We start from the raw sequence: 21,481 nt of genomic DNA on the forward strand, positions 1-21,481 counted from the left end.
ACCCACTCATTCACAGAAACTCCAAAATGCAATTTTTATTTTATCAGTCTTTTGCCAAGTCTTTGTCAAATTGTCATAACATCAAATATCCTGTAGGGGAAGGCAAGGTTTGTAAACAAAACAGCACTGGCCTGATTTTGACTCGATCCTCTGTCGCGTCACACCTTGTCACGTGATGTACACGTCAGCACCTCTCTCTCTCTCTCTCCTCGTTCCTCCTATCGTCTCTCATATGACAAAAGAACAAAGAAACAGACAAGAATTTAGTAGTTTATGCAGTCACTGAGTTACTTCAACCATTCAATATTCCTCCAGTCACATTTGCTCTAAGAATTAACTCAGGAATCACATAAATAGCTCAATAACATTTTTATTTTATTTACTTATTTAATTACTTTTATTTTTAATCCGTCAACATATCTCTCTCATTTATCAATTCAATATGTCTCAAGAAAACAGTTTCATCGTCAAACAGCCGATGTAACAACTAGAACATTCCATTCGTGTTCAAATCTCTCTCTGTCTGCTTCTGAGTCTGCGTCTCCCAGCACCCAGTGTAGGCAGTGGAGTGACCTATTTACCCCTACGTCACTCTAGTGTCGTAAAATCACATGCATGCGCAGTTCATTCACCAATACGATTTCACCGTGGAAGGGAGCCCTCTCAGCTCTCTCCCAAAGCAAAACAGAAAGTTAACAGTCCCGCTGTAACTCCGTTTTCTCCTCATAGCCAAACAACATTTAACAGAGCTCACAAAGCATAGAACTTAAATTCTACACACACAAACATAATTTAAGAGGCTTTATTCCATCTCAATGGCCCTCTAAGGTCACATGTTAGCATGTAGCATGTAGCATGTATGTAACATGTGGCATGTAGCATGTAGCAATGTAACCTACATTGCGCCAAAATTCTTTTGTCCCTAACTTTATGCTGCCGCGAGTTATGGATATTCTATGAGCGGTCACATCAAACATATACCTCGTCAGATATAAGATGAGCAGTAACTTGCAATAGAATGTATATACCACTCTCCAGTCCCAGACTCACCTAAAACACATCTAATGCGTTATCAGGATTTTCGGCCCACCTTAAAGAGGTCGCCTTGTTTAGAGGTCTTTCCAGATTCGCAATGTCCTAATTTGTATACATATCTTGGCCTTATTTCTTTCCCTCGATTGTTCTTGAATTCCTATTCAAGCAACATTCAAGCAACTTCCAAGCAACATCCCCCCTATTTGCGCCGTTTACCAGTGCAACCAAATTTAGAATATTTATGACAGACCCCTAGTCTACAGCAATAACAGCACACCCAAGTACTTTACACGGTACATCTCCCCAGCGCACACTCAAATAGCCTTCGAACTAACAAATGCCCAAAGTGGTGAGAAACTCACCCTTATCTGGCCATGACTTCGGAACCAGAGTCAGCTCGGCGCCCATGAATGGAACAAAGGAGAGACGCAGACCGGTCCCTGTTCGGGCGCCATTTTGTAGTGTCGAGTCAATGTTGCCAATTATTGCTGCTAAACAAAGGAGTCCGCCCATACTGAACTTTGATCATAAGTTTTATTCATATCACAAGATTTCAGCATTAGTTTACGGATGTCATGATCACCCGGAGAGCAGTGTCCTCCAAATTACAATGTCTGCTCTGCCGTTTTTTGTCTCTAGCCTATACTTATAAGATATACAAAAATATGGGTGGCTCCCTCTACTGTCCAATCACCTGTCTCCAACGAACAGGGGTGTCACTACAAAATGGCTCCCTCTATTAAATAAACATCCTCTCAGGTTCCACTTAAAACCTTATCCAAGTCATAATTCTTCATATACTACAATCCATCCCTGCAGTCTGCTCCCAACCAACCCACAGGTCCAGCAGGCACCCCCAGACCCCATCCCACCCCCAAACCCAGTCCTCTGCCCCCCAAACCAGACCACACCCAACTGGAGCTCCAGCTCAGCAAGTTCTGGCAGCGGCGCCCGGCGGAACTCGGAACACTGCAAGCCCCCAGACCTCCTGCGGGTGAAGAGCACCTTCATGTCCCTTTCCACCCCAGCTCTGACTGTGTGACGCCTGCCAGCCACCAAAGCCTTCCTCCCCCCACCCCGACCAGGCCCAACCCTTCTGCTACTCCCTGTGGCCCATCCAGTTTCGCCTGGCCCAGCCCGGCACCAGCCGCCCTGTGTGGACAGACAAACAGGAGAAGGAAGGGGGGCAGTGTGGAGAGGGGGGCCAGGAGCTAGGTGAAGACGCACAGAGCTCAGTCCAGGAAGAGAGAGAGGAGAAAGAGCACACGGAGGAGCTGTGATATACTCACACTGAGACACTCATTTTGGTTAGTGGGCAGCAATATGCATTGCCGAGGTTGGAACCTCTCCATGAAAGGAATCCCGCTTAGCTTTTCATTACAGAAAAGCCCTAGATCATGTATGAAAATGATAAAATATGTTTATCCCCTGAACAAAACAGATGATTCTGTCTTTGATGCTTTGCATTTTGAGGTGGCTTCAATAATGCAATTGCACAACAGTATGACAACTGGTCCTAGCACACCTATCCAACACTGTTCTAATCTGTACCAACAACAACAACAACAACAAATGCAGCACAATACACACACAACCATGTTGAAGCTGTGGCTTGTTTTTATGACTGCTTTGTCTCTCATGTAAACAGGAGGATTCTTTCAACAACGGTCAACACTGTCTCTTGTTTCTCAATTGCTTTATCTGCATAATTCTAAAAGGGAAGCTGACAGGCTTCAGAAGAAGTTAAGTTTCCTTTGTGACACCGTCAAAGTGAAAAGACCACTGAGGAAGTTGCGTGGCTCTCTGCGTGCAAACTGACAGGAAGGAAGAACGAGTGCACTGTGACACTGCTCACAGTTTTTTGCTTCTTGACTCAACTTTTTCTTGGTATTTCAGGGATAGTGATATTGTGTTTAAGAAAAAAGGGGGACTGAGAAGTTAAGCGACATAGCCCGTCCTTCCCTCCGCACCAGGCTTGTCCTCTTTTCCTCTCTATCCCCCTCCCTCTCTCTACATATCCCCCCTGTCTGGTCTAGTGCGGTGCAGAAGCTGTGGGGATGGGTGCAGACGGAGGCAGATGGTACAGTAGAGTTAGTGTGAGGACTAGGGACTGAGGGTGAAGGAAGGAGTTTTCTGTCTGTCTGGACTGGACTAGGCTGCAAGAGGAGAGGAGAGGGCTACCTGGTCATGGGATGCTGTAGTGTGACTCAGAGAGGAGCGCATTCTGGGATTGACGATGTGGGCCCTGACGAGATCGAGCTTCTGCAGATTGACAACTCAGGGTGAGTCTTTGTTTGTTGATAGTTTGATGTATAACAGAAGACCATGAACTCTATCAATCCCTCATGGGAGCGATCTGTTTAAGTTCGATAGCCATTCGGCCTTTCACAACCTCACAATCCCATTTGAATTTGATTCGGAAACATGACTGTGGCAATTTTTTATATATTGATGACACATGACAGCATTTAAGACTAACAAGCAAATTCTCTGATATCTCTGTTGAAAATACTGAGCCTCTTGGCTTTGGAGGAAAGTTTGAATTAATACTATTAAACAGTACCTATTGTTGGGTTTTGGCTGATTAAAGGTCATAAGAAGATGCATTGAGAGGAAGTGGTGAACATTGGGGTGATGGGTGAAAAAAATAGTGCTTCAACCACTGTGGCTTCCACTGACCTTTTCAAACAAACGAGTTTCAAATTATGTGAGAGAGATCACTATGGTAAACTGTCAGGGTTTATATTCAAGTCCCTTCGTCTGTGTTTCTGCAGAGTTATGTAGTTGCCAGCACCAGTCAATCAGAATAACTATATAGCCTAAGGGCAATACCACAATCTTATATTGCTTCAGTTTTCACAGCGAAGCGATGCTGATCATGGTTTTACTAGGATATGGGCAATGAAATTGGAAGGCCTCTTTCTCTGAGCACTTCAGAACTTCAGTTCCATGAGTAAGAAACAATAACATTTGATGGCATATATTATGTAACTATGAGTATATCTGTGTCGTGTTCATTCACACAAAAGCACACACAGAGGCAGAACGCTAGTTTGGACTCTGTTTAGTCGCCATGAACATACTGATACTCACTGATGTGACATTGATATGATTAGGACATGAGCGGCCGGTGATATCAATCAATCAAACGTATCAAAGGTTGTTTTCAGAAGTTGTCACAAAGTGCTATACAGATACCCAGCCTAAAACCCCAAAGAGCAAGCAATGCAGATATAGAAGCACAGGAGGGAGGAATATTGTCTCGCTAATTAGCCGACTAATTAGCAGACAATACTACCGCTCATCTCTCCCTCCTGTCCAGCCTGGTCTAACACGGGCCAGGCCTCTAAATCCCCTCATTAAAGGAGTGGGGGATTAAAACGAGGAGCTAATCATAATAGCAGCTCACAGACTGCATGTGTCCAAACTGGGAGAAGACGAGGGATCAGCCACCAGCAACATATACTATGCACACACGCAAGGATGCTTGTTCGCACACACACATGCACACATTTATGAATGTATGCACACACACAGAGACAGACACACAAGCACAAACACATATGTAACAGAACTGTTACCAAACATAGGGAATGGTTTAGGGGTGTGTAGCTACTTTATTATTACCAGATAAATGGGCCAATGAGGGCACAAGGTTTTTGTGTGAGGTGGTCAGATGGTGGGTGTCTGCTCCTTATGTGCACCCCACTTTAATCTGCTTACGTGTGGACACTGGTGGGGTGGAGAGGGCTCAGGCTGTAAGTGAGGTGGGCAAATTGGTCTACAGTAAAAAAATAAATAAATCCCTCTTCTACATTTGCTTTCACTACACTCAGTTCAGGGGAATTGCACATGCGTTTGTAGACTAGTTAGGTTTGTGAGATGCTACAGTAGAGTGTGGGGTAAATGTGACATGGTTTAATGGGATATGGTTTAATGGGATATGGGGTTGACTGCTGATATATACAGTATATATCTTTGTTTCAGGATATGGAATCTAGGAGAGAGCAGGCTTCAGCTCTCTGTGAGGAATGGAAAAGATGGTCCACCCTCTCGCTACCCTTCAGTGAGACACCTTGACCAGGAGGTCAGTGGAGGAGAGGGTGTGTGTGTGTGTGTGTGTGTGTGTGTGTGTGTGTGTGTGTGCGTGCGTGCGTGAGAGAGAGACAGAGAGAAAGACAGAGAGATACAGAGAGAGAGCGTGTCTGTATGAAAATGACACTTATCACACTGTAAAACCCCCAGCGGATCAAGTGTACATATTAGCACTTGTGAGTGTAAATGCATGGTGTCAATGGTGCCAAACGTCAACATTCCATTTTATGTAAAAGCTGTTATATCACATTAATGATACAGTAATACTCCACTACATTTTATTTTACATGAGACAGCTGAAGTATTCTATTATATTCCCCTAGGTTGTGCTATGGGGCAGGAGCAGAGAGGAGCTACACCACAGTATATACAACCAGCCCATCCGTGACTGGGAGGGCCAGCCTGCACACATGTATGGTGAGATAGTGCACTCCTCCCTGGTGTCTCTCCACAACAGCTACACACAGGTAACATCTTTCTACACCATGCTCAGATATACTGTAGACGTCAATCATCACTCACTGTCCAGCACTCACTGTACAGCACTCACTGTCCAGCACTCACTGTTCCGACTGTAGTACTTCTATACTGATGTTCTGTTCATATGCTTTTCTTTGTTTATGTTCCTATAGGAGAAAAGTGAACACTATCTGGTGCTGTTCTCCTTCCACTTATTGATCCTATCTCTGGACCCCTCTCATCATGACTTTATCTACGAGGTTGGTTCCTTTACAAATGGGGAAATACTGTAACGACACAGATGCATGTTGAACATTTAACTTAACTAAGGCTAGTCAGTGTGTTGCTTCTTCTTTCTCAGGGCATCCTGCCTCTCTCTGGACTTTCTTTCCAAGCCACCTCACTGGACTCCAACATGCAACACATATTCCAGATCAGTGGTGAGTCCTATTATCATTATGGATCAAAAAGAGGTGCTGCAGCTTCATAGTTCAATAAAGCAATTAATACACAAGGGAGTTTGATTTATTGTGTTTTATCACGGCTGTACTATGTTCATAGGTATGAAGCAAGCCATCAGTAAAGGATTTAATTATTGTATTGAACATCGCTAGCATCTCCCTCCCACTATTAGGTCCAATGGTGGACTCCAAAGTCTTCACCTGTGCCAGTGCAGCAGAGCTGAACAAATGGATGCACCACATGGAGGAGAGGAGATACAAATCCATGAGCCAACCGCTAAGTCCCTCCCGCTGTGCACTGTCTTACCTGGTAAGGTATTCAATCAGCACACCCCCTATAAGAACCACCCCCTTTTGCAGTAAATTACAGATCTTAAACAGATGTGTCATTGCTACATCTAAAACTGTCTTAACAATTGTGAGGTTTACTTTGCTTGATCACAAATTGAACATCTAATGAGCTAAATATATCATCATGAAAGGACATTTGTAAAAAAGTATTATCATTGGCGAAATGCTCCATATATGAAGCTACATTTCTGTTGTCATTTACTGTAGGTACCCTGTGATGAGAGCTGGAAAAAAGAGGAACTGAAAAAGTATTTACTGCAAGCCCCAATAGGGCACTGGGAAGGGGCCCCCATCCAGCACATGGGCCAGCCAGGATACCTATCCATGGTCCACATCATTAATACACAGAGACAGGTAGCTAACACAACCCACGCTGTAACTTCTGTACTCACCACTACTCTGAAGTCCATTTCAAGGGGTCTTGATAGCTTAATAGTTGTCATAATAGCCGGCATGTTACGATTGAAATACAGTGGGGGAAAAAAGTATTTAGTTAGCCACCAATTGTGCAAGTTCTCCCACTTAAAAAGATGAGAGAGGCCTGTAATTTTCATCATAGGTACACGTCAACTATGACAGACAAAATGAGAAAATAAATTCCTGAAAATCACATTGTAGGATTTTTTATGAATTTATTTGCAAATTATGGTGGAAAATAAGTATTTGGTCAATAACAAAAGTTTCTCAATACTTTGTTATATACCCTTTGTTGGCAATGACACGGGTCAAACGTTTTCTGTAAGTCTTCACAAGGTTTTCACACACTGTTGCTGGTATTTTGGCCCATTCCTCCATGCAGATCTCCTCTAGAGCAATTATGTTTTGGGGCTGTCGCTGGGCAACACGGACTTTCAACTCCCTCCAAAGATTTTCTATGGGGTTGAGATCTAGAGACTGGCTAGGCCACTCCAGGACCTTGAAATGCTTCTTACGAAGCCACTCCTTCGTTGCCCGGGCGGTGTGTTTGGGATCATTGTCATGCTGAAAGACCCAGCCACGTTTCATCTTCAATGCCCTTGCTGATGGAAGGAGGTTTTCACTAAAAATCTCACGATACATGGCCCCATTCATTCTTTCCTTTACACGGATCAGTCGTCCTGGTCCCTTTGCAGAAAAACAGCCCCAAAGCATGATGTTTCCACCCCCATGCTTCACAGTAGGTATGGTGTTCTTTGGATGCAACTTCTTTGTCCTCCAAACACGACGAGTTGAGTTTTTACCAAAAAGTTATATTTTGGTTTCATCTGACCATATGACATTCTCCCAATCCTCTTCTGGATCATCCAAATGCACTCTAACAAACTTCAGATGGGCCTGGACATGTACTGGCTTAAGCAGGGGGACACGTCTGGCACTGCAGGATTTGAGTCCCTGGCGGCGTAGTGTGTTACTGATGGTAGGCTTTGTTACTTTGGTCCCAGCTCTCTGCAGGTCATTCACTAGGTCCCCCCGTGTGGTTCTGGGATTTTTGCTCACCGTTCTTGTGATCATTTTGACCCCACGGGGTGAGATCTTGCGTGTAGCCCCAGATCGAGTTAGATTATCAGTGGTCTTGTATGTCTTCCATTTCCTAATAATTGCTCCCACAGTTGATTTCTTCAAACCAAGCTGCTTACCTATTGCAGATTCAGTCTTCCCAGCCTGGTGCAGGTCTACCATTTTGTTTCTGGTGTCCTTTGACAGCTCTTTGGTCTTGGCCATAGTGGAGTTTGGAGTGTGACTGTTTGAGGTTGTGGACAGGTGTCTTTTATACTGATAACAAATTCAAACAGGTGCCATTAATATAGGTAACGAGTGGAGGACAGAGGAGCCTCTTAAAGAAGAAGTTACAGGTCTGTGAGAGCCAGAAATGTTGCTTGTTTGTAGGTGACCAAATACTTATTTTCCACCATAATTTGCAAATAAATTCATTACAAATCCTACAATGTGATTTTCTGGATTTTTATTCTTCTCAATTTGTCTGTCATAGTTGACGTGTACCTATGATGAAAATTACAGGCCTCTCTCATCTTTTTAAGTGGGAGAACTTGCACAATTGGTGGCTGACTAAATACTTTTTCCCCACTGTATGTCACAATAAGGCATGTTGTCAAGGAATGAAAAAGTCAAGAATATGTGAAATATTGTCATTTAGAAGACACTCTTATCCAGAGCAACTTACAGTAGTGAGTGCATACATTTTTCATGCTTTTCTCTGTACTGGTCCCCCGTGGGAATTGAACCCACAACCCTGGCATTGCAAGTGCCATGCTCTACCAACTGAGCCACACTGGACCAACTGGTGGCAGAAATGGTGGCAGAATGACCAAAAAACTGCAGAAATCCATTACATCTCCAGCAAAAAGCCACAAAAGCTCAACAGCTGATCAAGAGCTCAACAGTATTTTATGCAAGTGGTAAGCTGGGTAGGTGAAGCTAGCTAACCAAAATGTACAGAGATGAAAACTCACCAAAAGACACAAATCCACGAAAATGGCACAACTGCTGCCGCCATTGTAACTTTAGGGGCCGTATACAGCTGGATGGATGACTTCCTGTAAGCTGCAAGGACTGGATGATGGAGGATGATGGAGACGGATAACTATTTAGGCAGACCCCATTGAATAGGCTGTGGTAACTAGTGACAACCCATTGAATACCGTTAGCCACAACTCAAGAACTGTCTGTCACTTCCTGTTTCAATAAAGCTATTAAAACACAATTAATGCATTGGTAAATCAGATGACAGATCATTAGTTCCCATGCAAAGATTTTCTATTATATTGACAAGATAGTCGAATGACCGCTCTAACAATGGAAATACATGTCCTCAAAGATAGAAGGCAGGCAGGAGGAGGCGAGATCAGGTGGGACCATTCTAGCCAATGAGAGGGCAGATACCCGTGTAAACAACAGGCACAACTCCGATATAAAGTTGTTTTTCTCAAAGTTGCCGAAATGCCACGTGCATACACTTATATCAGTGCATTCATAACAACCTAACCATTACGAAACTTCTATTCAATCAAATAAGCCTCACGTAGCAAATTACTAATATTTTTTTTGTTGATCAAATTTGACACTCTCATTGACCTCCATACAAAAATTCCTCAATTCATGGTCTCATTTTCATGGACAGATTTTGGGCGGACTAAACCCTCTCGCTTCGCCTCTTCCTCTCTGTTCCCAGGTTAATAATGAATGACATATTTCCAGAATTAGGCAAACACCGTTATGTTCTAAAACACAGATTCACCACATATTAGAAATGTGTATAAATGCCATTCAAATGAAACAATTACTCAGAAAATAATCCTACACTAGTCCAGTACTCTGTCACAAGTATCTGCTACATAAAGAAAAAATATATAAATAATGCTAATGTTAATAAATATGCTAATAGTAATAATAATTATCATAGGGCTAATAAGAGTACTTGATTATGCTAATAGTTTTATTGCTAATGATAACAGTAACTATAATGATAATAGTGGACTTGAGATAAAATAAATACTGTGACAACGTTGATCCATTCTTGCAGGGACTTTATGAGCGACTACTTGTACTCTTCCCTCAAGATGTCCTCCTGCTCTCTGTGGATAACAAGCGCCTCAGCGTCAAATATGAGGTACAGTCAAATTATGTTCTCTAGGAAACAATGTCACAGTAAACACTGTGAACCTGGTGACCTTACCTAGTTTGCCTATTGCCGCTATACAGTAGATGTGTGACATTCTAAGATGTACAGTTTAGAAGATGTTGTAATTTATAGAGCTGATCCAATACTAACCTTTATCAATTCAAGATAAATGATACTTCAACCTGTTTGTCATAACACTTTAGGGTAGATTGCCTCGGAAAAGCATCACAGCCGTGGAGAGGTCTGCATTACCTGGGAGGCTGGAGTTCGAGTTAACAGGTAAAATACTAAACAGACATACTGTATGTCATACTGCTCTAACATGTTTGCATAATGAGGCAAATTTACCCTAAATTAACCATAGAAACTACGACTAGATCTGCAGCAAGTCAACTGTATCAAGTGTTGCTGTTTACAGTGGTGAAGAGCATTGTACTTCTATTGTATGTTGTGTGGTGCAGGTGAACTGATGGAGCCGCTGCAGGTATCCTGCACCTGTCCTGAAGACTATCAGAACTGGATCTTCCAGCTACAACAGGTGCAGTACCATTACAGTCCCGTTAAAAAGGGAAATGATGGAACAAAGCTAAAACTGATTGGAAAAACTGTGCGGCTAGCCTTCTGCCTATATATATCGATTCCAATTGAGCCATACATGTATATCCATTTTGTGAAGATGCAGGATGCTAAATATGAGTTAGCTTAGCCTTGAACTGTTGTGGTAGCAGGTTCATTTACAGAAGAAATTAAGTTAACGACAATAAGTCCCCAAAAGTAGTCCCAAAATATAAAAACCTAAAAATTCATTTATTTTCTCAATAGCTGGAAAAAAAACTCCAAGCTACCTCAAACCACACGGCTCCACCCCTCATGCCAAAAAAACAGCGGAGCAAGAAGGAGTCCCAGGAACCAATGACAGTAGCACCACAAGACTGAGACTCACTGGCCAATGGCCTCACTCAATAGAAGACTCATGCCTCTTTTCATCAATAGACACTGAAATTGTGGATAGCATGTACTGTATACAGTGTATATGCATACATTATTCAGTCTGGTACAATGAAATTAAGAGATTCTGGTGAAATGTCTTCTGCTGTAGGTTACTGTCTGTAGAACTCTGCTTCACTAGTGACAGTAATAGCAATTGATAGGCTAAATTGGGAGTATATTTTTAGTGCACTGATCTTACAATATTTTTCATCAAATTGCTGTTTCAACCAAAATAGAAAATGTAGTGCTGTTCAAGACATTTTACATATTTTCTGTTATGATTGTTCTTGATACTGTATGTACAAACTCAATAAAAAAGTATTTTTCATCACTACCTGATAGATTAATTATTAATGACTAATTATTACACCCTGAAACTGTGTGAAATGTGTTAGAATGTGTGAGCGTAGGACCAGTAAAGACTATGACATTGAGCTACTATTTAGCAATGTGAGTAAGAGTTAGACCAGACAACAAAGGACAAGGAGAACTGTCTACAGGCAACTGAGAAACCAAGATAACTGAGGAATTTAGGGAGGAGAGAAACTGTTAGGTGTTGTGTGTGTGTGTGTGTGTATGTGTTTGTGTGTGTGTGTGTGTGTGTGTGTGTGTGTGTGTGTGTGTGTGTGTGTGTGTGTGAACTGATGGTCAGGAGAGCAATTATAAAGTGGAAAACTACAGCCTGCCTACAGAGGGGAGGGATTTTTTCTCTGACGTGTGCATATAAAAATATTGGACGACCATTTTGTTTTAGAATTCTCAATGAATACATCTCTGACTATGCAGACTGGGACTCTGTCCGTTACTTAAATCCCAAGACTTACAACCTTTTGGGAGATGCACAGAGACACTGAAATAGTTTGTTAAATAATTCACGTAACAGCTTGGTCCTTCGAGAGCCGGAATCCAATTCCTGCCTCTGTCATTCCAGGTAACTCTGAAAACCGTCGAATGATACATTCGTAAATAGAAAGTCCTGCCCTTTGACATTAAGGGTTAAGACAGGCCAGAGGACACCTGATTAATGACAGAGACAGTGACGGAATCCAAACCTACATTGAATCTCGGCTGCAAGGATAAGGTCAGTAGTCTTTATTCATTATTGGGGCAGTCTGGGATTGCTCAGGGTGGGTCCGTAATGATTCACGGTAATAGGCCATTACCAAAAGAAACTACCCTGTATTCAGAGAACCTGTAGTAGATTATAGAACAGTAATGTTCAACAAATAATCCGGGATAAAGAAATACAGCGAGGGGTGTACACCAGAAGGAATTAAAATAGCATGTGTGAGAAATAGAATATTAGTAAAGTCAAAAGTCACAAACAACTGTAGATTTTGCCGTAACTCTATCCGTTTCATGAAAGTGGAGCCTTACAAACTCCGGGTTACCGATGGTGTTAACCAATAATCATGTAAGGTTGTATAAGTGTGAGACCTAATATTTGCTCAAAAGTCACATCTATGAATAATTCCAGGTGGTTGTATAGAGGAGGGAGAACCCATTCCTGTTGTATGAGACTGTCAGGAATTATCAAGATTACATTGTGGGGATAAATTCCTCCGTAGAGTATGAGATAATTCTGGGGGACTAGTCAAGACTACATATACAGGAAGGGGTGGTTCCAGGTGGTTGTATAGAAAAGAGGGAGAACCCATTCCTGTTGTATGGGGCTGTCAGGAATTATCAAGATTACATTATGGGGATAAATTCCTCCGTAGAGTAGGAGATAATTCTGGGGGACTAGTACCTATACAGGAAGGGGTGATTCTAGGTGTGGTGTGAAACTGTTTTGAATAACTTGTTATATAGAAGAGGTGGCTAAGGGATTTTTAACAGTACCAACCATGGGAGGCAAATCCTCACAAGAGGTCCCAGAATTTATTGGGGACGAGAAATACATGGAAATTAGAGACAAACGAAATGTGTATTATTTACCTAATTGGGAAAAAAGGCTTTACTGGGTGACTTGATGTAATTAAACTGGAATCCATGATTAAACAAATGCATGTAAATTGTGGTACTGATCTAAATTAAACAGAAAAGAGAGTAATTAAACTAGAGTCCATGATTAAACAAATGCATGTAAATCGTGGTAATGATCTAAAGAAACAGAAAAGAGAGGATCAGGAGGATTCAGAGCTAAGCTCAGGAGGGAGTCAGTATGTGTCAGGAGATGAGAGAGTAGGAGGGGGCTAGTACCCACTGATAGCCTTACCTAATCTATTGGCGGGGAATGATACAGGCCATGAACACAGAGGACGTGGCCAGAGCGGTAGAAGGAAGACGTACCCCAAAACAGGAATAGTAAGGTTTGGGCTGCCATTAGAGGGCAGTGGGTTTCAGGGGATGCCCAGAGGGCACTTTTGCCATGGGCCGATCATGGAGAGTATGTTGGGAAAATAACTGAATTGATAGGGTGGAGAAAAGCATAGCAACACATATTGAGGTTAAAAAAGTATGCAGTTTACCAAGAGCAGATTGGGAGAGAGAAATAGGAGTAAGAGAGACCTTAAGGGAGTGCCAACTCTCAGAGAGATAGTGAGGCCAGAACAAAGGAGCAGTGTCCTGGAAATCACAGTCTGTTTTGTTTTTTCAGTTCTGCTGGGAGTGGCGCAGTGGTCTAAAGCACTGCATCACAGTGCTAGCTGTGCCACTAGAGATCCTGGTTCGAATCCAGGCTCTGTCGTAGCCGGCCGCGAACGGGAGACCCATGGGGCGGCGCACAATTGGCCCAGCGTCGTCCAGGGTAGGGGAGGGAATGGCCGGCAGGGATGTAGCTCAATTGGTAGAGCATGGCGTTTGCAACGCCAGGGTTGTGGGTTCGATTCCCACGGGGGGCCAGTATGAAAAAATAATAATGTATGCACTCACTAACTGTAAGTCGCTCTGGATAAGAGCGTCTGCTAAATGACTAAAAATGTAAAAATATATTTGATGAAGGGAATGTGTTAAATTAGAGGCTAGAGACTTCATAAAATAATAATTGGAATAATAATTATATATTAACTTGCTCACCCAAACGTAGACATACGTCATGGGTGAGACATAATTAATATAATATTGTACAAAGCCAATTTAGGGTTTCCATTAAGGAACGTCAATCACTACATATTAATACTATGGAGATAAATTCAATATATGCTGGTCAACTACGGCATGTGTTTGGTGTTATTTGTAGCCTACTTAGAAAGGACAGTTACCTATATCTGCTCTATTCTAAACAATGACAGATTGGGGGTTTCATAAGAGGTGGCTATAATTTTAGTTGATAACAGAGGTAATTAGATTTGAGAAAGGTTGAATTGCATTGTTTAGGCTGACCGCCAGCTTTAAGCTGAATACAGGGGAACTAGAGAGGGCAGTCAGACAGATAGAGCTAAAGGACTGGGCGGCAGTGAGAGGAAACTGGGTTCCCGGAGATGGGAATGCGCCGGTTCTAGAGTGGGCAGAAGGAGGGGCTTATGGAGATAAATTGGCACAACTCTGTGATAATCTGAGAGAATATTATCACAGACATGCCGACTCCATGAGTGTAAACAGGGAGACAGTGAGACTATTAGTCAATACCTAGGAGATAAGAGAGGTTACGGTAGCAAAGACAGACAAGAAGGAAACGGTAATAGTGGAGACAGGGGTGAGTGGAAGTGTTACAACTGTGACAAAATGGGACATTTTGCTAGAGAATGTGAGGAACCGTGTAGTTACTGTGCAAGGAAAGGGCACCAATTAAGAAACTGTAGGCAGAAGGGGAAGAGAGAAATCAGGAGTCCTCATGACCTGGCTATTTTGGTTTGTTGTGTTTTAATTGGGGTTTTCAAATAAAAAACAACACACCTAGTATGATGTTTATAAAGCCTTGTTATTTTGATTTTAGGGGGTTTTCAAAAGGTCAAAGGTGATAAGTCTTAAAGGAGCACACACAGTGAATTTTATGGAGTTTTTCTGTTTTGACTGAGTTTAGGGTATACATGATTTCTTATGAGAATAAATGTCATGAGGACTTAATGAACACTTGGGATAAGTAACATTTATGAAATATTTAGAATGATGGTAATGTTTAGTATACTATGGGATGGAACAGTTCGTTGAATGATTTCAATTGCCTCTGAACTCTGTTTTGACTTTCTGGTGTTAATTGATCATCCACACTGGTAAATTCTAAAGGCATGAGAGGAGGACTTTAAGATAGTTTATTTTACCAAGTTGAGGGTAATTTATAGTACTGTGTGATGAAATTTATAATTTGGTAATAATATACACTGCTCAAAAAAATAAAGGGAACACTAAAATAACACATCCTAGATCTGAATGAATGAAATAATCTTATTAAATACTTTTTTCTTTACATAGTTGAATGTGCTGACAACAAAATCACACAAAAATTATCAATGGAAATCAAATTTATCAACCCATGGAGGTCTGGATTTGGAGTCACCCTCAAAATTAAAGTGGAAAACCACACTACAGGCTGATCCAACTTTGATGTAATGTCCTTAAAACAAGTCAAAATGAGGCTCAGTAGTGTGTGTGGCCTCCACGTGCCTGTCTGACCTCCCTACAACGCCTGGGCATGCTCCTGATGAGGTGGCGGATGGTCTCCTGAGGGATCTCCTCCCAGACCTGGACTAAAGCATCCGCCAACTCCTGGACAGTCTGTGGTGCAACGTAGCGTTGGTGGATGGAGCGAGACATGATGTCCCAGATGTGCTCAATTGGATTCAGGTCTGGGGAACAGGCGGGCCAGTCCATAGCATCAATGCCTTCCTCTTGCAGGAACTGCTGACACACTCCAGCCACATGAGGTCTAGCATTGTCTTGCATTAGGAGGAACCCAGGGCCAACCGCACCAGCATATGGTCTCACAAGGGGTCTGAGGATCTCATCTCGGTACCTAATGACAGTCAGGCTACCTCTGGCGAGCACATGGAGGGCTGTGCGGCCCCCCAAAGAAATGCCACCCCACACCATGACTGACCCACCGCCAAACCGGTCATGCTGGAGGATGTTGCAGGCAGCAGAACGTTCTCCAGACTCATGTTATGTCTGTCACGTGCTCAGTGTGAACCTGCTTTCATCTGTGAAGAGCACAGGGCGCCAGTGGCGAATTTGCCAATCTTGGTGTTCTCTGGCAAATGCCAAACGTCCTGCACAGTGTTGGGCTGTAAGCACAACCCCCACCTGTGGACGTTGGGCCCTCATACCACCGTCATGGAGTCTGTTTCTGACCGTTTGAGCAGACACATGCACATTTGTGGCCTGCTGGAGGTCATTTTGCAGGGCTCTGGCAGTGCTCCTCCTGTTCCTCCTTGCACAAAGGTGGAGGTAGCATTCCTGCTGCTGGGTTGTTGCCCTCCTACGGCCTCCTCCACGTCTCCTGATGTACTGGCCTGTCTCCTGGTAGCGCCTCCATTCTCTGGACACTACGCTGACAGACACAGCAAACCTTCTTGCCACAGCTCGCATTGATGTGCCATCCTGGATGAGCTGCACTACCTGAGCCACTTGTGTGGGTTGTAGACTCCGTCTCATACTACCACTAGAGTGAAAGCACCGCCAGCATTCAAAAGTGACCAAAACATCAGCCAGGAAGCATAGGAACAGAGAAGTTGTCTGTGGTCACCACCTGCAAAACCAGTCCTTTATTGGGGGTGTCTTGCTAGTTGCCTATAATTTCCACCTGTTGTCTATTCCATTTGCACAACAGCATGTGAAATTTATTGTCAATCAGTGTTGCTTCCTAAGTGGACAGTTTGATTTCACAGAAGTGTGATTGACTTGGAGTTACATTGTGTTGTTTAAGTGTTCCCTTTATTTTTTTGAGCAGTGTATATGATTCGAACCATAAAATAACAGAAGAGAGAGAGAGCTTTCCCTGAATGAGGGATACCTGTTGCTAGTGAATTGTACTAATCTTGGATTACTTTTACGGGATAGAAGTAAATTGAGGTATTATCAAATGTTGTCAGCAGGGTTAAAACACTTCTCTGGTCCCAGTCAGCTGTCAAAAGAGGAAGTTTTGATAGATAGAGATCTACTTATAGAGAGCTACAGTAGGGCCCCAATTAAGGAAGTTCACAGATGGGTGAAGCAAGGCGCAGTAAATAAGAAAGGAATATGGGTCAAAGACAGCTTACCAATTCTCCTGAAATTACTGTTTAGATATGCTGCAATATTGACACACGGGCAGAGCCATGTGTCAACGGGAGGGATGGATGGTAGAGCAGATTATACAACACTTTGTTGCATATGGGATAACTAATTATAAAAAATTAAAAAATAAAAACGTTTGTTCAAGATGTGTTATCTGTGCTCAAAATAATCACCAGGGCAGACAAAGGGCACCTCAGGGTGAGTATCCTCTGGCTAAGTACCCCTTCCAGCAATTGGAAATTGATTTTATAGAGTTATCACGGAGTGAAGGGAAGAAATTTAGAGTAACCCCAGATAAAGATGGGTTATCCCCCTTTGAGAAAGTGTTTGGAAGACCTTACAGAATGCCACAGTTGGCAGGACCAGAACAGGCAGACATAGAACTAGAGAATACACTAGCAGAACACATGAGAAAATTATTCATTAACCGTATGTCGAAGAATTTGTGTCCTACAGGAGAATTAAAGGAGAAGGTGATTCATAGTATATAACCTGGAGACTGGGTGTGGATCCAATCGTTGAGGAAAAAGGATTGAAAGCAGTCACGCTGGGAGGGACCATACCAAGTCCTATTAGTAACTGCCTTCGCTATAAGAATAGCTGAGAGAGCCACTTGGGTCCACGTTACCCACTGCAAAAAGGTAGGCCCACATACCAACACCGTTGAACACACACAGAGTTAAAGAGAAGAACTGACCCACTAGGGTTCGGGGGTAAACTCTGTTAACGAAGAAACCCTACCCTGACCTTTCATCACTGTGGGGTGTTTATAGAGGTGTGGGTATGGGGAAGTACCAGGCAGGTGGGTCAGGGACAGGATTGGGATGGCGGTTTTGGGGATTTTGGGGGACTCGGAGCTGCATCATCATGTTAACCATATTATGGATTAATCCAGGTCAACCTAAACAGGGAAATTATGAACAAAATAATACCAAGGCACTGATTCGATCTCGTAGAAATACTGAAACCAAGAAAGACTATTGGGGGAATGATTATTTTAATAGTTAAAGTCAGTTTAGGACAAGATGGGGGATTCAAGATACCATTTTGACTTCTCCCATGAAGAGATAGGAGGTTTTGGGGGCTTTGGTAAGAAGGGGGTGTGTACAAGAAAGTTAGGTCCTAGAAGGTATGGTAAATATATTTGCACTGGGGAATGCTCATGTCCTTGGGCAAGGGTGTTTAAACATACCTGGGGATCATACTATGAGAATGGAATGGACGCAGTACACACTAGTAAAACTAAATGCATGCTTTTCAATCGAACGCTGCTGGCACCCGCCCACCCGACTAGAATCGCCACTCTCGACAGGTCTGACCTAGAGTATGTGGACAACTACAAATACCTAGGTGTCTGGTTAGACTGTAAACTCTCCTTCCAGACTCACATAAAGAATCTCCAATCCAAAGTTAAATCTATAATCGGCTTCCTATTTCGCAACAAAGCCTCCTTCACTCATGCTGCCAAACATGCCCTCGTAAAACTGACTTTCCTACCGATCCTTGACTTCGGCGATGTCATTTACAAAATAGCCTCCAACACTCTACTCAGCAAATTGGATGTAGTCTATCACAGTGCCATCCGTTTTGTCTCCAAAGCCCCATACACTACCCACCACTGTGACCTGTACGCTCTTGTTGGCTGGTCCTCACTACATGTTCGTCGTCAAACCCACTGGCTCCAGGCCATCTATAAATCACTGCTAGGCAAATCCCCACCTTATCTTAGCTCATTGGTCACCATAGCAGCACCCACCCGTAGTCTGCGCTCCAGCAGGTATATCTCACTGGTCATTCCCAAAGCCAACACCTCCTTTGGCCGCCATTCCTTCCAGTTCTCTGCTGCCAATGACTGGAACGAATTGCAAAAATCTCTGAAGCTGGAGACTCTTATCTCCCTCACTAACTTTAAGCATCAGTTGTCAGAGCACCTTACCGATCACTGCACCTGTACACAGCCCATCTGAAATTAGCCCACCCAACTACCTCATCCCTATATTGTTATTTATTTTGCTCTTTTGCACCCCAGTATCTCTATTTGCACATAATCTCTTGCACATCTAGCATTCCAGTGTTAATACTATTGTAATTATTTTGCACTATAGCCTATTTATTGCCTTACCTCCATAACTTGCTACATTTGCACACACTGTATATATATTTTCTGTTGTATTTTTGACTTTATGTTTTTTTACCACATATGTAACTCTGTGTTGTTTTTATCGCACTGCTTTGCTTTATCTTGGCCAGGTCGCAGTTGTAAATGAGAACCTGTTCTCAACTGGCTTACCTGGTTAAATAAAGGTTAAATAAAAAAAATAAAAAATAAAAGTACACCGATGGGGAATTAAACAAACCCATGATAAATGTAAAACGGAACTGGTGATAACGGTAAAGTCAATTATGCAAGATGACATAGCAAGGAACTATTGGGCCTGTGTTGATGATTTCGGGGCAGATACAGTGGGGAGAACAAGTATTTGATACACTGCTGATTTTGCAGGTTTTCCTACTTACAAAGCATGTAGAGATCTGTAATTTTTATCATAGGTACACTTCAACTGTGAGAGATGGAATCTAAAAAAAAATCCAGAAAATCACATTGTATGATTTTTAAGTAATTAATTTGCATTTTATTGCATGACATAAGTATTTGATCACCTACCAACCAGTAAGAATTCCGGCTCTCACAGACCTGTTAGTTTTTCTTTAAGAAGCCCTCCTGTTCTCCACTCATTATCTGTATTAACTGCACCTGTTTGAACTCGTTACCTGTATAAAAGACACCTGTCCACACACTCAATCAAACAGACTCCAACCTCTCCACAATGGCCAAGACCAGAGAGCTGTGTAAGGACATCAGGGATAAAATTGTAGACCTGCACAAGGCTGGGATGGGCTACAGGACAATAGGCAAGCAGCTTGGTGAGAAGGCAAAAACTGTTGGCGCAATTATTAGAAAATGGAAGAAGTTCAAGATGACGGTCAATCACCCTCGGTCTGGGGCTCCATGCAAGATCTCACCTCGTGGGGCATCAATGATCATGAGGAAGGTGAAGGATCAGCCCAGAACTACACGGCAGGACCTGGTCAATGACCTGAAGAGAGCTGGGACCACAGTCTCAAAGAAAACCATTAGTAACACACTACGCCGTCATGGATTAATATCCTGCAGCGCACGCAAGGTCCCCCTGCTCAAGCCAGTGCATGTCCAGGCCCGTCTGAAGTTTGCCAATGACCATCTGGATGATCCAGAGGAGGAATGGGAGAAGGTCATGTGGTCTGATGAGACAAAAATATAGCTTTTTGGTCTAAACTCCACTCGCCGTGTTTGGAGGAAGAAGAAGGATGAGTACAACCCCAAGAACACCATCCCAACCGTGAAGCATGGAGGTGGAAACATAATTATTTGGGGATGCTTTTCTGCAAAGGGGACAGGACGACTGCACCGTATTGAGGGGAGGATGGATGGGGCCATGTATCGTGAGATCTTGGCCAACAACCTCCTTCCCTCAGTAAGAGCATTGAAGATGGGTCGTGGCTGGGTCTTCCAGCATGACAACGACCCGAAACACACAGCCAGGGCAACTAAGGAGTGGCTCCGTAAGAAGCATCTTAAGGTCCTGGAGTGGCCTAGCCAGTCTCCAGACCTGAACCCAATAGAAAATCATTGGAGGGAGCTGAATGTCCGTATTGCCCAGCGACAGCCCCGAAACCTGAAGGATCTGGAGAAGGTCTGTATGGAGGAGTGGGCCAAAATCCCTGCTGCAGTGTGTGCAAGCCTGGTCAAGACCTACAGGAAACGTATGATCTCTGTAATTGCAAACAAAGGTTTCTGTACCAAATATTAAGTTATGCTTTTCTGATGTATCAAATACTTATGTCATGCAATAACATGCAAATTAATTACTTAAAAATCATACAATGTGATTTTTGATAAAAATTACAGACCTCTACATGCTTTGTAAGTAGGAAAACCTGCAAAATCGGCAGTGTATCAAATACTTGTTCTCCCCACTGTATATGTTTGAGGTTCATTTTTCAGGAGAGAAATGAATCTTCCACCCCCGAGACAGAACAGCAGGTAGATCTAATTTTATCACCAGAGGTACCAAAAAACTAGTCTAATACCCTTTGGAAGGCCCTCAGAAGGAATCCTAAATAGCACTAAACCACCAAGGGTAGAATATTTCCTCTTGCAGGAAATGAACCAAGGAGAAGTAGAAGGAATTTCAAATGAGAACATCTGGGTAACTACACAGCTAGGGCGTTGGGTCAAACTAATTGTTATGCATGTTCAACAGGTAGGCCAACCCTT

The 21,481-nt window shown here is 42.9% G+C and overlaps 1 protein-coding gene across 1 annotated transcript; it reads left to right on the forward strand.

Moving 5' to 3' along the window:
* The first annotated feature begins 2,751 nt into the window (after nt 1-2,751).
* Nucleotides 2,752-11,343, forward strand: LOC121538433 (rho guanine nucleotide exchange factor 7). The gene is made up of 11 exons (XM_041846426.2): nt 2,752-3,317; nt 5,023-5,122; nt 5,454-5,597; nt 5,763-5,849; nt 5,951-6,029; nt 6,224-6,360; nt 6,609-6,755; nt 9,922-10,008; nt 10,224-10,299; nt 10,482-10,558; nt 10,843-11,343. The coding sequence occupies exons 1-11, from the start codon at nt 3,223-3,225 to the stop codon at nt 10,954-10,956; spliced, it is 1,143 nt and encodes a 380-aa protein (XP_041702360.1). The 5' UTR covers nt 2,752-3,222; the 3' UTR covers nt 10,957-11,343.
* Nucleotides 11,344-21,481: the final 10,138 nt, after the last annotated feature.

Source organism: Coregonus clupeaformis, chromosome 24, assembly GCF_020615455.1.
Source record: "Coregonus clupeaformis isolate EN_2021a chromosome 24, ASM2061545v1, whole genome shotgun sequence".
Taxonomy (NCBI): domain Eukaryota; kingdom Metazoa; phylum Chordata; class Actinopteri; order Salmoniformes; family Salmonidae; genus Coregonus; species Coregonus clupeaformis.